Below are 20,125 nucleotides of genomic sequence, written 5' to 3' on the forward strand. Positions count from 1 at the left end.
CTGACACTTGAAAGACAAGACCATTGAAATTTGGTTGTACACGAACCAACACTTCCTATCTGAAAATAGAATATGATTTACTGCTCTGCTTTGAAATTTGAGGCATGACATCTTTTTTAATAGTATTAGCTGCCAGTAATAGAATAACCCAAAACTGGGATGAAATAGAATGTTAATTTATAAGAGTTTCATTTTCCATGTTATTTTTTTTACTAAAACTCAGTAAGTATTTTCTTACTGAAAGGAGCAATTTTTCAAATGAATTTTTCAAATTATTTTTCTAACCATATTGACACACACTAAAAATAAAAGACTATTAAAGTACTGGATGTTTAAATTATTTCAAGTATTTATCAAGTTGTTTAACAAAAAACCTGGAAAAGCATTTGCAGAATGCTAAAAGGATACCATTAAAATCATTTTTAAAAAATCATTCAATTTATGGAAGATACACGATTGAATACAGAAAATATAAACATAGGTATTTGAAAAAGCTATTAAGAATGTAATCCTAAGTAAAACTCAGTGAGTTCAGTGAAACAGACAAATATATCCAACAGTTGTCATTTTCAAGTTCTAATTTCCATTTCCTAAGTTTTTGTATTTAAACAAATGAATTTTTCCTGGTTCATTAAACCTTACAAGATTTCCACAAGCTTCCTTTTCCCAAGATCTCATATGTCGTAGTTTGAAATCTCTTAAAATGGTTTATTTGAACTGACATTCATGACAGTTACTGTCAGATGGTGACATGATTAATGCTGTGAGATTTGGCCTAATTTTAAATTGACTTTAATTTAGGGCATTACAGTGCTAACTGCTGGTGTATAGAACTGCAGCACAATTCCGGAGACAGGTTTTCAAAAAATGCTTATTTATTTATTTATTTATTTATTTATTTATTTATTTATTTATTTATTTATTTATTTATAAAAGTACTTAGGTAATTATTATTATTTTTTCTCCCTTTCTCTCTTCCTTGCCTTCCATATTTGGATGCAAGCAATTAGATTTTGAAAAGAAGAATCAATATAACCTAAAAGTAGAAGCGACTAACATTCATCCCGACCCACGATTTTTCTACTTGGGACCATTTAGAGATTCAGCTTTGGTCAAAGTTTACGTGGAAGACGTCGATGAGCCACCTGTTTTTAATTTACCATCTCATTTAATAGAAGTTGATGAAGATGTCAGAGAAGGCAGTATCATTGGGCAAGTGATAGCCCAGGATCCAGATGCAACGAAGAACCTCATCAAGTAAGTTATCTTCCATGAATATCAGAAAAGACTACATTGAAAGTATGTGATCTTGCCTATAATGTGCTTCAGAGTTTAGCAACTTTAATATTTAATATTGACAATAAGATTATTAAACATAATTGGTGGTGGTTATTAATCTCATTAAGGACAGGTTTGCATTCCTACTACTGGTAGCCTTAGACTTTAACATTATATATTATATTAATATCCAAGTCTGGACCCACCACAATTTTCAAAGTTCAACTTCTGTTCATGTTGTCTGGGTTACTAGAATGTAGTATTCAAAAGTAATTGGAAGGCAACTGGCTGAAAAAGGTGATGTTTCTCTTCAGAAACTAGTTCTCAGCCTAGCTTGTTCAAATCCAATATGATTTATCAAGTAATTTTGAGCCTCTCGCAAATTTTCAACCTAACCATTCTTGCAGGGTCATTGAAAAAATAAATGAAGGAAGTTCCTCACCCCACACCACTCTAATTTCTTAGGGAAGAACAAACTATAAGTATAATTACTTATTTAAATTACTTACTACATTTAAACAAAATAAAGAGATTTTAGCAAAAGATTCATGCTAACTTCAGTCCATATTGTGCTTGTACTAGTACTTGGCCCAAAGTAGTTAATAACTAAAATAATTATTGACTGCAGTGGAGGGTCAGTAAAACTTTTTTGGTATAATAGAGTTGTGACTAAATAAATGTTACTTTGCTACAGCTTTGCGTCACTTTGAAATCAACTCCATTCCCAACTAATCTGACACTATCATCTGTTTGTGGGAGAGGAGCTAGTTCAGTGGTGAAATGTAAAATTTGTTAATACTGGTTCTGTGGGCGTGGCTTGGTGGGGGCATGGCCAACTTTTTTTTTTTAACTTTTAAAACCATTTTTTCTACAACTTCTTTGGCTGAAGAGGTTGTAAAAAAAATGCTTTTAAAAGCCTCTGACAATCCCAGCTGAGTTGCCTGATCGGCAGAGGCTTTCTTTCTTTTTTTTAAAGCCTCTGACGATCCCAGCTGACTTGCCTGATCAGCAGGAGCTTTTTTTTTTTTAAGCCTCTGATTATCCCAGCTTAGCCACGCGATCATCAGAGGCTTTTTTTTTTTACTTTTAAAAGCATTTTTTCGGCCAAAGAGGTTGTAGAAAAAATGCTTTTAAAAATTAAAAAAGCCTCTGATGATTGCGCGGCTCAGCTGGGCAATGGGGGGGGCAGGGATTTTTGCTACTGGTCCTCCGAACCATCTGCCTCCATCGCTACTGGATCGGGCAATCCAGTCTGAACCGGGAGCATTTCACCCCTGAGCTAGTTCCTCTCCCAATCCTGCTTCTACTCCTGTTTATTGGAAGCAGCATCATGGCCATAGTTTTCATTTGATCTGTGCAGTTCTCAATAACATCATTGGACAATTTTTCCACTAGTCATTACTCTTCTCTTCTGTCAACTTATGTCATCTCTCTTGTCTCCTGAAATTCAAGCCAGCTATTGCTTCACTGCTCCTTCAAAACTTCAGCTTTCTCTTCTTGGACTTCCTCTCCTCCTTGACCCAAGCCAGCTTCTGTAGTAATATGCAACAAAAAGCTATATATTGGATTCAAATTTACGATTCAATTAAAAACAAATTAATATACAATTCAGACCAGAGGTTTTTATTTTAAGGATTTTGGATAAAATGCTGGAAATAGTACTATTGCTATATATAATAACAGTAGCACGACTTTTGTATACTCAATTCTGGAACACCTACAATGGAAGTATAGCTAGTAAAGGTGATGGAACTGGCAGATATCACTAAATTATCAGCTCTTCTAAGAGAAACGTCACTGAAGAAAGTCATTTACAATTGGAAGCTTTTGTGGATTTTTTTGCAGGAAATGTGGGGGGGAATCAAGCTATGACATAGGAAGTTGATTATTGTTAAAACTTACTAATTTTTTTGAGACAATGGACATTACAGTATGCAACAGTCCATTTACTAACTGTTCAAAATTACAATGGCAATGAAAAAAGTGGCATGACTTTTTTTCACACTTATGACCATTGTAGCATCTCCATGGTCATGTGATCAACATTTAGATGCTTGGCAACTGACTCATATTTATGGTGGTTGCAGTGTCCCGGGGTCATGTAATCAACATTTGAGACCTTCTGACCATCATAGTCAATGGGAAAGTCAGATTCACTCAGTGGTGGGATTCAAATAATTTAACAACCAGTTCTCTGCCCTAATGACTGGCTGGGTGGGCGTGGTCACAGTGGGCATGGCCAGGAGATTTGACAGGCAGCACTCGGCCTCCTGCACCTCCCTGGGAGCAAAAACGGGCTGCATGGGGGCTCTGTCTTCCCACGCTCTGTTTGGGGTCTAGTAGGCCTCCCTGCTGTCTCCTGTGAGCAAAAATGGACCGGGAGGGCGTGCCGCACCCCAACACCCCATTTTGGGCCTAATAGGCCTCCCTGCAGCCTCCTGGGAGGAAAAATGGGCCATGGAGGGGGTGCCATAAACACACACCCGTGCCCCATTTTGGGTGTAGTAGGCCTCCCTGCACTTACCTGGGAGCCAAAATGGGGCGCGGGGGGGACTTCTGGAAGGGGTGGGGAGGGGAGGGGCCAGCCAGCAATTTAACAACCGGTTCAGCCAAAGTGGTATGAACTGATTGAATCCCACTACTGGATTCACTTAATCATTTTACTAACTTAACAACTGCAGTAATTCATTTAACAACTGTGGTAAGAAAGTTTGCAAAATTGTCACTTAGTAACAGAAAATTTAGGGTCAATTGTGGTCATAAGTCAAGGACTACCTATATAGAGTTAAAGTAAGGGTTGAATTTTAAAAGCTTTTTATATCCGCGGAAGAAGTTGGAAGTCATTTATATATATATATATATTGTGTACCTTTTTTCAGACACCCCCTCCCTATTATTTATCTTTCATACTATTTGTTAGCTTTTGTTAGTTTTTATTTGTATATTTTCTGAAAAAAATACAAATATGAACATATGAAAAAAGGTATTGAGTAAAATACATGATGGTAAAATCACCATTCAATCCTTTTGACTTCACACTTCCCAGGGGTCTTTAAATGCATCAGAGAAATGGTGGCAAGACAACCAGAAAACCTATGGAAGATTTTTATTACTTTTATTCTGCATTTTTTTATAATAATATAGTTTCACTTCACAGTATGCATTCAGATTTTATTCCATCTATCAGAATAAATGCACACGTACACACGCTGAAAAGTATGGAGGAAGGCATTAGCAATTTATTTTCTTTCGGGTTGGTGAAAGGAATTGAAATGATTTTTTTATTATTATTACACTTTGTGAAGCATAACACTGATTGGATAATTCATTATTATTTATCTGTTCTTAGATTTAGAGGGCTGTTCAACTCTGAAATGACTCTGGGTAGCCCATGTAGTTAAAAACAAAAATTAAAAGAGAAAAAGACATGGTATAATAAAGAAAAAAAATGTGTTGTTAGACTTAGACTTATAGTTAGAATAACTTTATTGTCACTTTGAATGTACACAAATCGGCATACATTAAAATGAAATTTCATTGCATACAGCTCTCAAAGGGTCACCACCTCCAATATCCACTACATAAACATGACAAAATAAATAAATACAAAATTATGCATATACCAACACATATTGTATGACACAGAATAACAACATGGTCTAGTTCGGATGTATACATGTACATGGCAAGAAAAACAAATCTTGTGAGTTTACCAGATGGATGGTGTAGGAAACAAAACTGTTACAGAATCTGGTAGTCCAGTTAGAAATACTTTGGAATTTCCTCCCGGATGGGAGCAACAGAAACAGATTGTAAAGTGGGTGTGTGAGGTCTCTAACAATGCTTTCAGCTCTAAGCACATAGTGCTTATAAGCAGTATCCTGAATAATAGGAAGTGAGCTTCCTATAATCTTCTTGGCTGTCCTTATCACTCTCTGTATGGACTTTCTATCTGAGACACTGCTGCCACCAAAGGAAAAAGGGATGCAGTTTGTTAAAACACTCTCAATGGTGCCTCTGTAAAAAGTGGCCAGGACAGCTGTAGAAAGATCTGCTTTCCTCATCCGATGCAGAAAATGCAGCTGCTGGTTTGTATGCTTCACTAAGGATGACTTGTGGAGAGACCAATTCAGACTAATTATCTGCATCCCCAGATACTTAAAATGGTTGACCACCTCTACAGCTGCATTCTTGATACTGAGTGGAGTATGACTATGCTGACTGTTTCTAAAATCTACAATGATCTCCTTTGTTTTATTAACATTTAGAATCAGGTTACTTTTATTGCACCAGTCCACCAGATCCTTCCCCTCTTTCCTATAAGCATCTTCACTGTCATCCCAGATAAGACCATCCACTGTCGTGCCATCCACATACTTCACAATTTGATTCATAGCAGATTTGGCACAGTAATCGTGGGTCATCAAGGTGAACAGTAGCGGACATAGGGCACATCCCTGTGAGGAACCCGTACTCAAGGAGATGGAGTTGGGAACTTTTCTTCCAACACGCACAAACTGATGCCTATCAAATAATGTTTTCCCCATTATCCTATTGGTTAGCTATATAGGTAAAGCAAAAAATGTTGATTTTGAAAATAGACAGCTATGAATCAAATTCAGATCCCATCCCCCCAGGGGTTGGGGACGAAAACACTGGTAATGTGGAACACATGAAAGTTCTGTCAATTGGTTTTATAGTTTCTCTGCAAAAGAGGCTTTGGTTTATCTCATTCACAGGATGTTTAAGAATTTATTTTTGTGCCTAATTCATTCTCTCAAGGTGGCAGAGGATGCAAAGGTTTTCATTTTTTTCTGCCATATGTATTGCTATTCCTTTGCACTGATATGTCAAGCCTTCTTATGATGAGTTTGCAAATGTTACCTTACTCTGTGGGGAAAAAAATCAGGGAGACTTGGAATGGGACAACTTAATGGCTACATGGCTTAGGCCCGGGGTACTTGCAGGACCATCTTCTGCCATCCTCCCATTGTCCTGTGCGCTCTCACAGAGCAGGCCTCCTCAGGGTGCCATCAGTCAGATAATGTCGGCTGGTGGCCCCCAGGGGGAGAGCGTTCTCTGTGGGAACACCGACCCTCTGGAACGGTTTGCCCACCGGGCTCAGGACAGCCCCCCAACCTCCTCTCCTTCCACCGCGAACTGAAGACGTGGCTTTTTCATCAAATGGACTGACCCGTTGAGGGGGTTTTTACATTGTAATAATTTTAATTAATTTTAATTGGATTTTAATTTATATTTAATTCATATTGTTGAATTTTTATCTTGTAAGCCACCCTGAGTCCTTCGGGAGAAGGGTGGCATATAAATTGCAATAAAATAAAATAAATAAAATAAATAATGCAGCCAACTAGCCACAGCCAACTCGCCATGGCCAACTTGATGCAGTCAACTTACCATGGGACAACTCGCCGTGGCCAACTCACTGCGGGACAACTCGCTGTGGTACAATTCAATAATTCAATTTAAATAATTTAAATAATATTTTAATTTTAGTCATTCACATTTCATTTTGTGCCCCCTTTTGCATTCTTTCTTTAATGATTCTGTTCCACCATTTCTTTGACAATAGTGTGACTCTTGTCCGGCAATGAGTTTGTCCTGTGGCAAGTTGGCCCTGGTGACTTGTCCTGCGTTGAGTTGGCTGCAGCAAATTGACTGTGGCCAGTTGGTGGTGGCAAGTTGGCCATGGTGAATTGCCCACACTGAGTTGTCTAGACCTCATAGTTCTCGATTTTTGATCACTGGTAAAGGATTTCTGACCAGAAAAAAGAACCATCTCCCAGTTTTTGCCTTTGATAGCATGGGTTGGGATTTGTCCAAGTGCTGATTTCAGATAGGTCAAAGATCAGTCTGAATCCAGGTTCTAAGACAAGTTTAATTGGCACCAAAATGAGGTGAGTATTTGACTGCATTCAACTCTGCTTGGATTAAATATGAAGCACAGAAGAATCTTCATTACTACCACCACAAGCCCATCAGGCATAAGAAGTCTTGCAGGAACAATATTTATAGCCGTGACTCATAGTGATTTCCAACCTGCTCTCATGACAGTTTCTAATTGTGATATCCAACCAGTTTGCTCCAAACAGCCCAAGGCTTTTAGCAGTCTAAAACTCTCCATAGTCTTGGTTGTCTTTGTCAGCTGTATGTGAGGATCACATACCCACATAACACCCTTTAAGCTGAATAAGGTAAAATAGCTTCATTCATGAAAAGTAGACTGTTTTCCCCAATGCCCCTTTGGAAATTATGAATCTCATCACCACCAATGCTCTAGCCTATTTAATTTAACATGTCTCATTTTATTTACGAAGCAATCTGATGCCAACCACAGGTGATCTATATATCTCTGTTTAATTTTGGGTGGAGCAGAAGAACTGTTGGATTGAAAATGAATGCCCTGCAGTATTTCATAATGAATCATAATTATAGTTAATACAAATATACATCACAAACAAGGGACAGTAATGTGAAGGGTAATATTGTGGATTTCAATGTTCTTTAGATCTACTAGATAGTCCTAAAGCTGATTAAATATAATATGACATGACCAAAATTTGGACCATAATTTTCATTGCTATGCAAAGCAATTCTTAAACAAGTTGCACCTGATTTTTTTAAAAAAATTCCCATGGCTGTTAGGCAAATAACTGTATTTGCTAAATGAAATGTGCCGCCTTAAGCGAATCTGTCTTCTTACTGTGTTGGGAAACAAGTGGGAAGATTGCAAATGGTGATCTTATGTTCCTGGAACATGGCACGCAACAGAAATACATGCCAGTTGCCAAGTGCCCAAATTTTGATCCCATGACTGAGGTCATAAGTGCGAAGACCAATCAGAAGTCACTTTTTCAATACTCTTGTTACTTCAAATGCTTGCTAAACAAATGGTTGTAAATTGAGAACTACCTGAATGTTATGTATTTGTTAAATGGCAATGTGCCATATACAGTATGTATGGGAATGCATGTAATGATTCTATATGGTCTACATGTCCATATTGATGAAAGGGGAGAAACCTAACATCATTTTAATAGCCTGTTTTTTGTTTTCTTAACATTAAATAGGTGTGGGTTTTTGTGTTTTAACAGTATATAAACAAATTTTAGCTTTGATTAATTTTTAAGTTGTTATCAGTCACCTTACATTTTTTGGCTTGAAGATTTTAAAATCTTTTCTGCTGCTTAGGTGTTTGAGTTTGTTTTATTTTTTCTTATATCTTTTCTGTTATGTTATGTTATGTTTAAGTATGTTGCTGTATGAGTGTATAGAGTTAGATTTCTTTAAAATAGATTGCGTTATATACAATTGCTATATAAATATGTAATTTCTTATAATGCTGCAATTATCCAACAATTATCCAATTGTTATCAAGAAATGTTAACAGTAATATTTTAAAAAGTTTAATATTTTTAAAAAAATAGTCTTCAAAGTGCATAAAGCCTGGAAACGTACTTTAACAATGACAACCATAAGTGGTAAAACAAACAAACAAACAAAAAAGATTTCTTATCAATCACATCTTAGACAAGAATTACTTTATATTGTAGGGTAATGTGCATTGTTTTAATCCACCCCAAATGTGATCCATCAATTCATAGTTTGCTTACTGAAAGATAGAAATTAAACATTGCAAATAAAGAAACAACTTGGGCAAATGCATTAAAAAAACCACAATTTTCCTCTCTGGGTTCTCAAAACCTCAGGAAATTTCCAGTGGTGAAATCTAAAATTTGTTACGTGGGCGTGGCTTGGTGGTGGTGGTGGTGGTAATGTGACTGGGTGGGCGTGGCCAATTTTTTTTTTTTACTTTTAAAACCATTTTTTCTACAACCTCTTCGGTGAAGAGGTTGTAAAAAATGCTTTCAAAAGGCTCTGACGATCCCAGCTGAGTTGCCTGATCAGCAGAGGCTTTTTTAAAAAGCCTCTGCCGATCAGGCAACTCAGCTGGGATCGTCAGAGGCATTTAAAAGAAAAAAAGGTTTTTTTTTTCTTTTAAAAGCCTTTGACGATCCCAGCTGAGCCGCGTGATTATCAGAGGCTTTTTTTTTTTTTTTACTTTTAAAAGCATTTTTTCGGCCGAAGAGGTTGTAGAAAAAATGCTTTTAAAAGTAAAAAAAAAAGCCTCTGATGATTGTGCGGCTCAGCTGGGCATTGGTGGGGGAGCAGGGATTTTTGCTACCAGTTCTCCGAACCACCCGTCTCCATCGCTACTGGATCAGGCAATCCGGTCCGAACTGGGAACATTTCACCCCTGGAAATTTCCCATTAAAACTGAGCTCCTCACCCTGCAAATGAATTATAGTTGGGTTCTTCAGAATTTAGCATTAATTAGAGTGGAAACTCCGATCACCAGAATATATATATATATATATTTTTTAGTACCTCTTTTTACTGTTTTTGTATGTTGTCATTACAACTGTTTGGGAAGTAAATCAGAATAAGAGAAAGATTTATGAAAAATACAAGTATACATCCTAAACTAGACACTGGCACACTTCTGACATCTAATGGCAGTATCAAAACTGGTATCCATAACAACATTGCATATCATATGGTATTTTGACATGGCTGTATAAGAGTACTAATACAACAGAATGGCTTAGGTTTTTGAAATGCCGGAGTTCTTTCTTTTTTGCTATTTTGTGGAAGTGTACATTTAACTGATACATGAAAATAATAATAAGAAAAACCAGTATTAGATATATTTATGTTGACTTTTCTTCTATTTCCTTGCATTTTCTTCTGTTTTCTGTTTGTTCCAGGAAAAATGCCAAGAGCCATTTGAGTTGAACAGTAAATAAATTTCTGCAAATCAATCAATAAATACATTTTATTTCTTTCTCCTTAAATTAAAATGGGAACAATCTCCATTGCTAACGCTATACTATTAAATGCATGAACTTTTGTAGCTGTCCAGTATCTTAAGCCTTTCTTAAAACAAAAAAAATCAAAAATCAAAGCAGTGTTGTAATAGAAGATAATAAGATTTATTTTATCATTTGGTAGATATTCTTTGGATCGCCACACTGATTTCGACAGAATATTCAACATCTATTCAGGAAATGGTTCAATATTTGTTTCTAAGACCCTTGATCGAGAAGCAGCCCCATGGCATAACCTCACTGTTGTTGCAACTGAAATTAGTAAGTTGTATGTATGCTATAAAGTCAGTTTGAAAGGAAGAAAAGGAAATGCTATATTGAAAGCTGAAATATTATCCATGCATTATTATTTATATGATCTATGACTTTATACCCAGCAACCAAATGTATGTTCCACTATTTTTGCTTATACAACATGACACCCAATACAATTATACTTACAGGTTTTACAAATTCATTTATAGTACAATATGTATGAAATAAGATATTAGTGCATTTTAAATGCTAATAAAGATGAACAATTTTTAAGGCTACCAAATATGAGTTTCAAAAATCCAGGCTGCAACTAGATGGCAGAACAGACCTACGGAAAACAAATCCTTGCATACTTTTTTTCTTCAAGATATGCTAGATTTGTTTGTTTTGTTAGTTTACCAGTGTAATTTTTTCCAGCATTTGCTAATAATCCTGAAAATGATTTTTAAAAAATAAAATAAGGAAAGTAAGAATACTGTACATGATATAGCCATAAAATCTAGTGAGAAAATAGGTAATAGTTTTAAACTAGCTTTAACCGGTCTTTTACTGGTCAGCGCTAAATAGAGAACATGTAATGATTTTGCTTGACCAAATTATTGTGGCAAACATGGTGAGCAATTTTACTCAACACCTTGCCAGAATGTCCCACCCATCAGTTTTAAATTTAATAGATAGTTTCTCTGATTTATTATAAGCAACCATCCAGTTTCAAGGTGAAACTTTACTCATCTGAATTGAAAATACTGAAAATTGAACCAGTGATCTTTTTCTGTAGAGATTCTCCGTCATCCAGATCATTGTTGTCCCAAAGATGCTTTTTCAGGAGGCAACTAAAGTTTCTTGTTTTTTCTTTAAAGACATTTCACTTCTCATCTAAGAAGCTTCTTCAGGATAGTGGGGAATGGAAGGATTTATATTCCTTGCAGACAGCTGGTTATTTGCATCCTTTTAGAAGCACTTTGAGGTTTATTTGTGTCCTCAGGATCACCTGAGTAGTGCCCCAGTTCCTGTAGTCTGCAATCCCCTCCCCCCCCACCCCCGGAAATCCATTCCTACTCCCAAACCATTCAAAGGGTATTCATACCAAATTGTATAGCTAAAAGTCTGTAGAGATTCTCAGTCATCCAGGTCATGGAAGGATTCCATTCCCCACTATCCTGTCAGAGCTGAAGAAGCTTCTTGGATAAGAAGTGAAACATCTTCAAAGAAAAAACAAGAAAGTCCGGTTGGCTCCTGAAAAAGCACCTTTGAGAAAGTGAACTTTTTCTTGCAAAGTACATCTGCCGTGCTGAGCATTAGATCTTCTCTTGCATTTTTACATGAAAGTTAATAGGCTCTCTCTCTCTAGTCTACTAGAGTAAAAACATTGGACTGCTGCAATTAGAGAGAGTTTCTAAAAAGTGATGACAAAGCCTAGTCCCTGTACAAATTTATTTGGAAGGAAGTCCTACATAGTCAATGGGAAAGTGTGTTGGATTTCAGCTTCAATATAAAATGTTAATATTGCTTTTTATTCATGTATTAAATTTCTATATTGCCACAATCAAAACAGTTTTGGTGGGATAACTTTAGAAATGTCTTAATTGCACAGAGCCCTTGACAGCCAAGGCCAAAATAAAGGTTTTATTATTTTTAGTCCTATGTACACTAAAAAAATGTACTTGGTAAGACATTCAGTTGAAAACAGAAATATCTGAATTGAGATATATAGGATTGCACTGAATCTATATACTCTCTCCTTCTGCCAAAGAAATATTTTGATATCCCCACAGGCAACGGTAGCAAATGAAGCTTTTGACAAAATGACAGAGCAACATTATGATATCACAATGCAAACTCTGCCCCCTACTTACTTGCATGAAACTCATGATTTAAGAAAAATGGAGTTTGTGTCAAGATGTCATGAGACATATTTCATATTTCATTATTTACTCCTCTGTTTCCCTCGGTAGATGGCCATGAAAGTGCTCCTAATTCTTGGAATACATTGTTTGTTTTTATTTTGCTATTATATTATTTCAGAACGACATTTCTAAAACATACTTTGAGTTGTGCCATGCTTACAACATAGGCACTGACACTTATTCTTGAATCTCAGAAAAAGAAGTATATAATATTGTGATCAAATTCCATCTTGTCCGTTTTGTTTCAGGCAATCCAAAACAAAGTACTCAGACTCCCATCTTCATTCGGATTTTGGATATAAATGATCATGCCCCAGAGTTTGCCAAGTTCTATGAAACTTTTGTTTGCGAGAATGCAAAAGCAGGACAGGTAATACAGCAATATTATCATGTCTGATTAACTGTGTCAGCATTTTGCTCTGTCTCAATTATAGAAATGAATTTATTATTATTTTTAAAAATATACTATATTTCAGTAATCTCATCCGTAACAACTATTTTGCTTCACCAAAGTTCTGAGTGAAAGAAAGCAGATGTGGTCCCCATGCTATTGATTGATTTGATTTCATGGCAATACATAACAGCTTTCAGGAGTTAACAGTAATATAACCACACATATAGAACTAGCAATAAAAAAAATAAATGAATAATTTAAAGTTCAAAAATAGAACTATAAATTAAACACCATCATAATAATTTCCAAGCACACTCCACAAAAGTTCTGCTTTAGTCAATTTTTGGACATCGATCATTGAAGAAGCTAGTTAATCCAATTATTAGAGCAGAGGTGTCAAACCCACATTGTCATGGCGGGGTCACATGATGTATTGGGACTATTTCCCCCTTCGCTAAACCAGGTGTGGGCATGGCCAGCATGTAACGCATCTGACCCATGGGCCAGGAGTTCGACAGCCCTGTATTAGAGGGATGTAATCCTCAAAAAACAAGGCTACTACTCTAATTACTTTACAACTGAGAAACTGTGTTTGGGCCTCAGATTCCCATCATCAGCTGAATGAACAAGTTGATTTCAAGTGGGAAAGACAGTCTTGTAGTTACATCTGGAATGCACTCTACCTGGGACTACCTTCAAAAAGTTTGGGCTAGTTCAAATTACAATAGTCTGGCTGTTGGAAAATACTTGCTGACAGAAACACATTACATCTGTGTTTTAGTCCTTGGATTGACTTTCTATTGGCTTCTAAGTGCAATTTAAATGGCAGTTTAAATTGGCTAGTCCTAGATGACATAGGTATGAGGTATTCCAGAACAATCTTCTCCAATCCATCTCAGTCTACCTGACATAGAGTAGCTGTTTTAGAAGAACCTGCTTGGGGTCACTCAGTTATGCTGCTAGCAGGTTCTTCTAGATAATTCACACATATTTTTCCAGATTTATTGTATGTTATTAATGTTATACCATAGATATTTTAATGTACTGGATAATTTACTGGATCTAAATTGTGAAAAGATTCGACTGCAGTGAATATCCAAATAAATAAAAATTAAATCCTCTTTTACATGGCACAATAATGCTAACTAATTACAGTGGACTACAATGTCTAATCTGGTAGATCCCTGCTTCTATGGATCTGGTGCTAGTTCATGTGCTGGTATGTTCAGTGTTCAGTCCAGCCCTTTCCAGCCACTGGTAGAATTTTCAATGTCAGCCAGTGTGTCTACATCTCATGCAGGGTCTTGCATTGTCATGGCACTTCCTCTGCTTGATCTTTCACCCATGGCTGGTGCTTCCTCAGGCATTTTTTCAGTCACTCCTCTTTTGGTGCCAATTTACCAAGGTATTCCAGATGCTTTGTGTTTCATTCAGGATGGTGGCTTTGACACTCACAAGATCCTGCTCATCTTCTTTCTGGCTGACGTACAGTTTCTGAGTATTGGACTTGGGGTGGATATTCTGTACTTTGTGAGGAACCTTTGAATTTTCACTTCAGCAGCCTCCATGTTCTCCTTTGGCCAATTCACTATACTGACAGGGAATCTGATGATTGGCAGGGCATAAATGTCAATGACATGGAACTTGTTGTTCCCATTGAACTAACTCTTCAGGACATGCTTATCCTTTGTTGGTACTTGGATGTTGCTAATGTCCTGCCCTTCTCATCATGGTTCCCATGTGAGATATCAAGGTATTTGGGATTTCTTAGTATTTGAGGGATACTAACAAATTTTGGGATACCAAGGTATTTGAAGATGATCTATATGTCTGCTATGTGGCCCGCTGGTAGTTCCACCCCATCGGTCTTAACTATTCTCTATTGACTAACATCTGGCCATACTTCTCTAGTCCAAATAACATTCCAATGTGTGTGTGTATACATACATACATACATACATACATACAGTACATACATACACATATGCTATTTATGTTTGTTGAAGTCACACAATCTGTTGGCCTGTGTGTGTTTTGTTCATCTTTCTCCAGTCTGTTTTCTCGCTTTAATTTTTCTTTTTCTCTGTGTGGTCATTTGAAATCTTATCAGGCATACACAGAAGCTTGAAAAAAGACATGTGTGCTCAGCAGCACAATGTGTTCTTGAGCTTTCAAAAGACTTCTAAATCATTTTCAAAGCATGCACAGCCTTAAAAATTGCATTATTAGGGAAAAGAGAAAGACATGATTAAAGTTTCCTTTAATTATGCATTTCTGTACTCAAAAGTTCAATTGGCCTCCCCCCAAAAGTTGTTTTTTTTTAAAAAAAAAAAAAAACCACCTCAATTGTTTTTTAAAAATCACACTTTTATTACCACTTTTCATGCAAATTGACATTCAAGAATCAATCATGGATCACACCCTCGCCTTTTCCTACCTTTGTTTATGAGATACTAGCCCCAGGAAATGAACAAAATTTCATTTAAAGATGTTGTAAAACAAATCAATAATATCATTACCACTTGTGTAGCTAATGGACTTTTCCTTCTGTCATATTAAGCACTGTAATTTGGCTGTCATGTTTCAACTGCCTCGGTGAGGCTCAGCAATGTGTTTGGGGACACAGTTTGTGCTCTGCATAGAGGTATTTACACCAGATTAACTAAGAATGCCTTGCAACAGGGAAAAAAAGTCTTCTTTCTTAAGGGCATTACATATGGAGCAGAAAATCAATAGCTAGTTCAGGGTAGATAGGAAGAATTATATGCTTGGCTGATTACTAATGCACACTTACATACAAACAAATGTCCTTTTTTAGAGTAGGGCTGTCAGTTGGCTAAAGGATTGTTTAGTTATTTAGCTTGCCTCTGATTAATTAATTGATTTTGTACAGGTAAAATTTATGTTCAGGCAACCTCAATGAAGTTGCTCCACTAAGAATTCTGAAGGAGATGAACAGGCCTATGCATTCCTCAACTGCATTTTCAATAGCTTCCTCCATATGCTGTGACTTGACTTAACTCTCCAGCTTCTTAGCTCACTTGAGATCAGGCTGACTGAAGTGACTTTAAAGCTTCCCCTTAGTCAGAGTTCAGATATTATTTAGAGCCTGGCTCTATTTACAGCCAACACAATGCAACTCAATTTAGAGAGAGTAGAATGGAAGCATTGCAGCCTAACAAATGTTATGTTTTCTGATGTTACTCACTGTTTACTATTATTTTTTTTTAGAAAAACACAGGAACCATTATTTGAATGAAAAGGGTTGTGATTTACTTATTTCTGACAGACAACATAATGCAACTGTGCAGAATACACAATCACATCTTTTGTGCTGTGCTGTCATGGGATATAAATCATCATTTTAATGTTTTTGTGGCCTCTAACATGAAACCTTTCATTTTCTACCAGTATTCAAAACACTGGAATGTAAAGCTTTCCTAGTTCTTATATAAGATAAAGACAACATTTACCAAAAAGGCAACTAAATACAGAAATGGAAGATGTAACTGCCTTGTGTAAAGGCAATTACACAAAGTCCCTTTTTTTCTAACTTACGTAGAGATGGATTTTATAATGTAGTATTCCTATTATACTTTGTCTTTTTATATCACTTACACTGCCCTCCTGATATTACTTTTATTAAGAACTTTAACCTGCCCCTCCTCCCCTCTCTTAGATGATTTCCTGAGGTGGCCTTATCAAGGCTTTACCAAGAGGTGAGAGAAAAAAATAACCTTTGGATTGGTCAAATTATCTTTAACTCATACTAAACCATAGTTGTCCCCCCCCCATGACACAGTAGAATATTTGTGAGTACAATGTCCCATCTTCCAATATATCCTCTTATACAAAAGAGTTCAGAAACTTTCATTCCATGTCAAATCTAAACTTTGAGATTTTTTCAATTAAATATGTTGTCTTTCAAAATATGTTTGCCATTATTTTGGAGTGTTTTTATTATAAAATGTCCAGATTCCATTCACATGTCTGTTAGTTATATTTTTTGATTTGCAGTAATGGTCTTGTCTTTATATATCTGTAAAGCCTATGGGCTTGCAGCTTGCTATACACTTTATATCATTTTTACTTTTTATTTCATTTTGTTAAAAAAGCACACACAAAGTGACTCAAGTGAGGAATATTCTTCTATAAGGATACTTCATAAAAAAAAGTAATTATTCGGATAGTGATATGAAAGTCTGGTATTTATAGAATCAGTTCCCTTTAATGTGTATTTTATATATTGTCAAGATCATTCAGTTCAAACCAATTGTTAAGACACTTATTAAAAAACCAGGAGACTGTGAGTTCTAATCCTGATTTAGGCATCAAAGCCAGCTTGGTGACTTTGCACCAGTCACTCTCTCTCTCAACCCAGCTCACTTGATGAGTTTGTTGTGGGGAAAATAGGAGGAAGAAGGCATGTTGGTTATGTACACTGCCTGACTTATTTCTAAAAATCATAAAGGCAGGAATAAAACATCTTTAGAAAGCTATCAATAAAAAAATTCAAGGTCATTTCAACAAAACTTGAAAGAATTGACATTTGGTAACATGGAGCTAATTTTCCTAAAACAAATAGATAAAATTTAACTTCTAGGACAATTCCTTCTTACATTCTCTGGAACTGTAAGTTCTTATTACTAGCCTCTCTAATTCCCTTGCTTATCTTGCTTTTGTGAACATCTACAAATTGGTAAATAGTTGATTTGATATATGTATGGAAAATCGTTTCTTATACAGTGCTTCAGGAAAAGTTGTAAAGCTTTGTCTTGACAGAGGAATTAGAATTGTTGACAGTTTTTAGACTCCTATCTGGCTTATTGTGCCTGCAGATGTCAACCTAGGCTGAATTAAAGCAGTAACAGCAATTCTGAAAAGCAAAACCACTAATTTAAAGCAAAAAATAATCTTTCACAACATGGTTCTTTTGTGAACAATGGAAGTACTTTACAGTATATTCAAAATTTGGAGTGCTTACTGCCATATCTTTATTCGTAGTCTTTCCATAACTCTATTAAGTAGGAGGATAAATGGAAATTTTCCTCCATCAGAAGACATACACATAAAAATAGTGTTACTGTAAGCAGAAAGGGACAGTGCATTTATATGGCAAATTATATAAAGATTGAAAAAATAAAATATTGTTAATACCCACGGATGACTGTTATTCAGAAACCAATAATTTTGACTGATGATATATCACTTTTTCTAGTCCTTGTTGTTACAAAAAGATAGCATTGAAGTTTTCCAAGCAAATGGGAAAAGTCTGAATAAGGAGATATACTACATTACAGTGGCTTCTACAACAAACAGCAATGGTACTAAAAGAACAATAAGTATGCAGTGACATAATATCACTATTATTTATTAGTACCAGGACACTCATATTGTTATTTACACACTTTGGTTCACCACCCTCCCTCCATAGATGCCCATCTATCAACATATGTGACCTATGACCTGCTGTTTATATGTACAGTGTGAGCTTACGCACTGGAGACAAATTCCTTATGTGTCTGATCACACTTGGCCAATAAATAATTCTGTTCTGTTCTATTCTAATGATTTAGATGGGTTATAATGTCTTAGCAAAGGGGTTTCCATAACAATTTATTAGATTTTAGGATATTTCTTGTGTAGCTGAGAGTAAACTAGAAGAACCAATCTTGTTGCAAACTAGGAATTAAATCTCTTCATGTTTTAAAACGAAAAGTGTGTGAGAGGCATGTTGAAGGGTGCAAGGAGTACGTGAGAAGTGCAGCATGGGTTGGGAGGGTGCAAGGAGTACATGAGAGGAGAGACTTCAAGAGCTTACACAAACAGACATAGTGCAGGTCAGCGAATATGTGCAAGAGATTGCACAAGAGGTGCCGTGGAGGTCGGTGAAGGTGGATGAGGGTACGAGGGAGATGTGCAAGAGACAGATTTTGTGTTAGCCACGACAACACAATAAAATAAATAGACCATTGAACGAATCAATCCAGAGTTCTCAAGACACTCAAGGAGCAAATGAGTATTTCAAAATATAGTATAGACACATTGTGGCAAGACCTAGCTTTCTTGAGAAATCTGTAATGCATATTACCTTGAAGAACATCTATCTATATGACTGCTAAGATCAGCACCAATTTAATGGCACATAATCAATTAATTTATTTATTTTATTTATTTATTTATTGCGATTTATATGCCGCCTTTCTCCCTAGGGACTCAAGGCGGCTTACAAAATGACAACTTCAATACAAATCACAATACAATACCAAATTAAAATCAGTAACCCAATTAAAAACGATTTAAAATTATACCAGTGTACCCCCAACCGGATCAGTTTAATTGGCGGAAGAGCCACGTCTTCAGCTCGCGACGGAAGGAAAGAAGGTCGGGGGCTGTCCTGAGCTCAGTGGGCAATCCATTCCAGAGGGTCGGGGCTCCCACAGAGAACGCCCTCCCCCTGGGGGTCGTCAGCCGACATTGTTTGGCCGACGGCACCCTGAGGAGGCCGACTCTGTGAGAGCGCACAGGACGATGGGAGAACGGCTGGAGATGGTCCTGCAAGTACCCCGGGCCTAAGCCATGAAGGGCTTTATAGGTGAGCACCAGCACCTTGAAATGTATCCGGAGTGCCACCGGTAGCCAGTGCAGCTCACGCAGGAGAGGTGTTACACGGGAGTATCTAGACGCCCCCGTAACTACCCGCGCGGCTGCATTTTGGACTAGCTGAAGCCTCCGGACACATCCCAAGGGCAGCCCCATGTAGAGGGTGTTACAGTAGTCCAACCTAGAGGTAACAAGGGCGTGAGTGACCGTGGCGAGGGCATCCCGGTCTAGGAACGGGCGCAACTGGCGCACAAGACGGACCTGTGCGAAGGCCCCCCTGGTTACGGCCGTCAGATGGTCATCTAAAGACAGCCGAGAATCCAGGAGGACACCCAAGTTGCAGACCCTGTCGGAGGGAGCAAGGGTTTCACCTCCGATCATTAAGGATGGAACCTCCAGATCCCGGGATGCCGGCATCCACAGCCACTCAGTCTTGGAAGGGTTGAGTCTAAGCCTGTTCCTCCCCATCCAAACCCGCACCGCTTCCAGGCAGTGGGACATCACGGAAAGGGCATCCCTAGGGTGGTCGGGTGGAGATGTAAAGCTGGGTATCATCAGCATATTGATGATACCTCACCCCAAAACCACGGATGATCTCACCCAGCGGTTTCATATAGATATTAAAGAGCAGAGGGGAGAGAACCGATCCCTGAGGCACCCCACAAGTGAGAGGCCTCTGGGAGGATCCCTGACCCCCCGCCCAAACAGACTGCAGACGGCCCGAGAGATAGGAGGAGAACCACTGTAAAACAGTGCCTCCTAACCCTATCCCCCTGAGCCGC

The 20,125-nt window shown here is 37.3% G+C and overlaps 1 protein-coding gene across 2 annotated transcripts in view; it reads left to right on the top strand.

Annotated features, from left to right (window-relative positions):
- The window catches only part of CDH9 (cadherin 9), a 129,642-nt gene that overhangs the window by 87,568 nt on the left and 21,949 nt on the right, over nucleotides 1-20,125 (top strand). For both annotated transcript variants that reach the window (XM_070942574.1, XM_070942575.1), the window contains 3 exons: nucleotides 1,004-1,257; nucleotides 10,309-10,445; nucleotides 12,595-12,716. In XM_070942574.1, coding sequence (XP_070798675.1) covers nucleotides 1,004-1,257; nucleotides 10,309-10,445; nucleotides 12,595-12,716 — 513 coding nt within the window. The remainder of the gene's footprint in view (nucleotides 1-1,003; nucleotides 1,258-10,308; nucleotides 10,446-12,594; nucleotides 12,717-20,125) is intronic.

This window comes from Pituophis catenifer, unplaced genomic scaffold, assembly GCF_029215685.1.
Source record: "Pituophis catenifer annectens isolate HBS135680 unplaced genomic scaffold, rPitCat1.0.hap2 SCAF_3, whole genome shotgun sequence".
NCBI lineage: Eukaryota > Metazoa > Chordata > Lepidosauria > Squamata > Colubridae > Pituophis > Pituophis catenifer.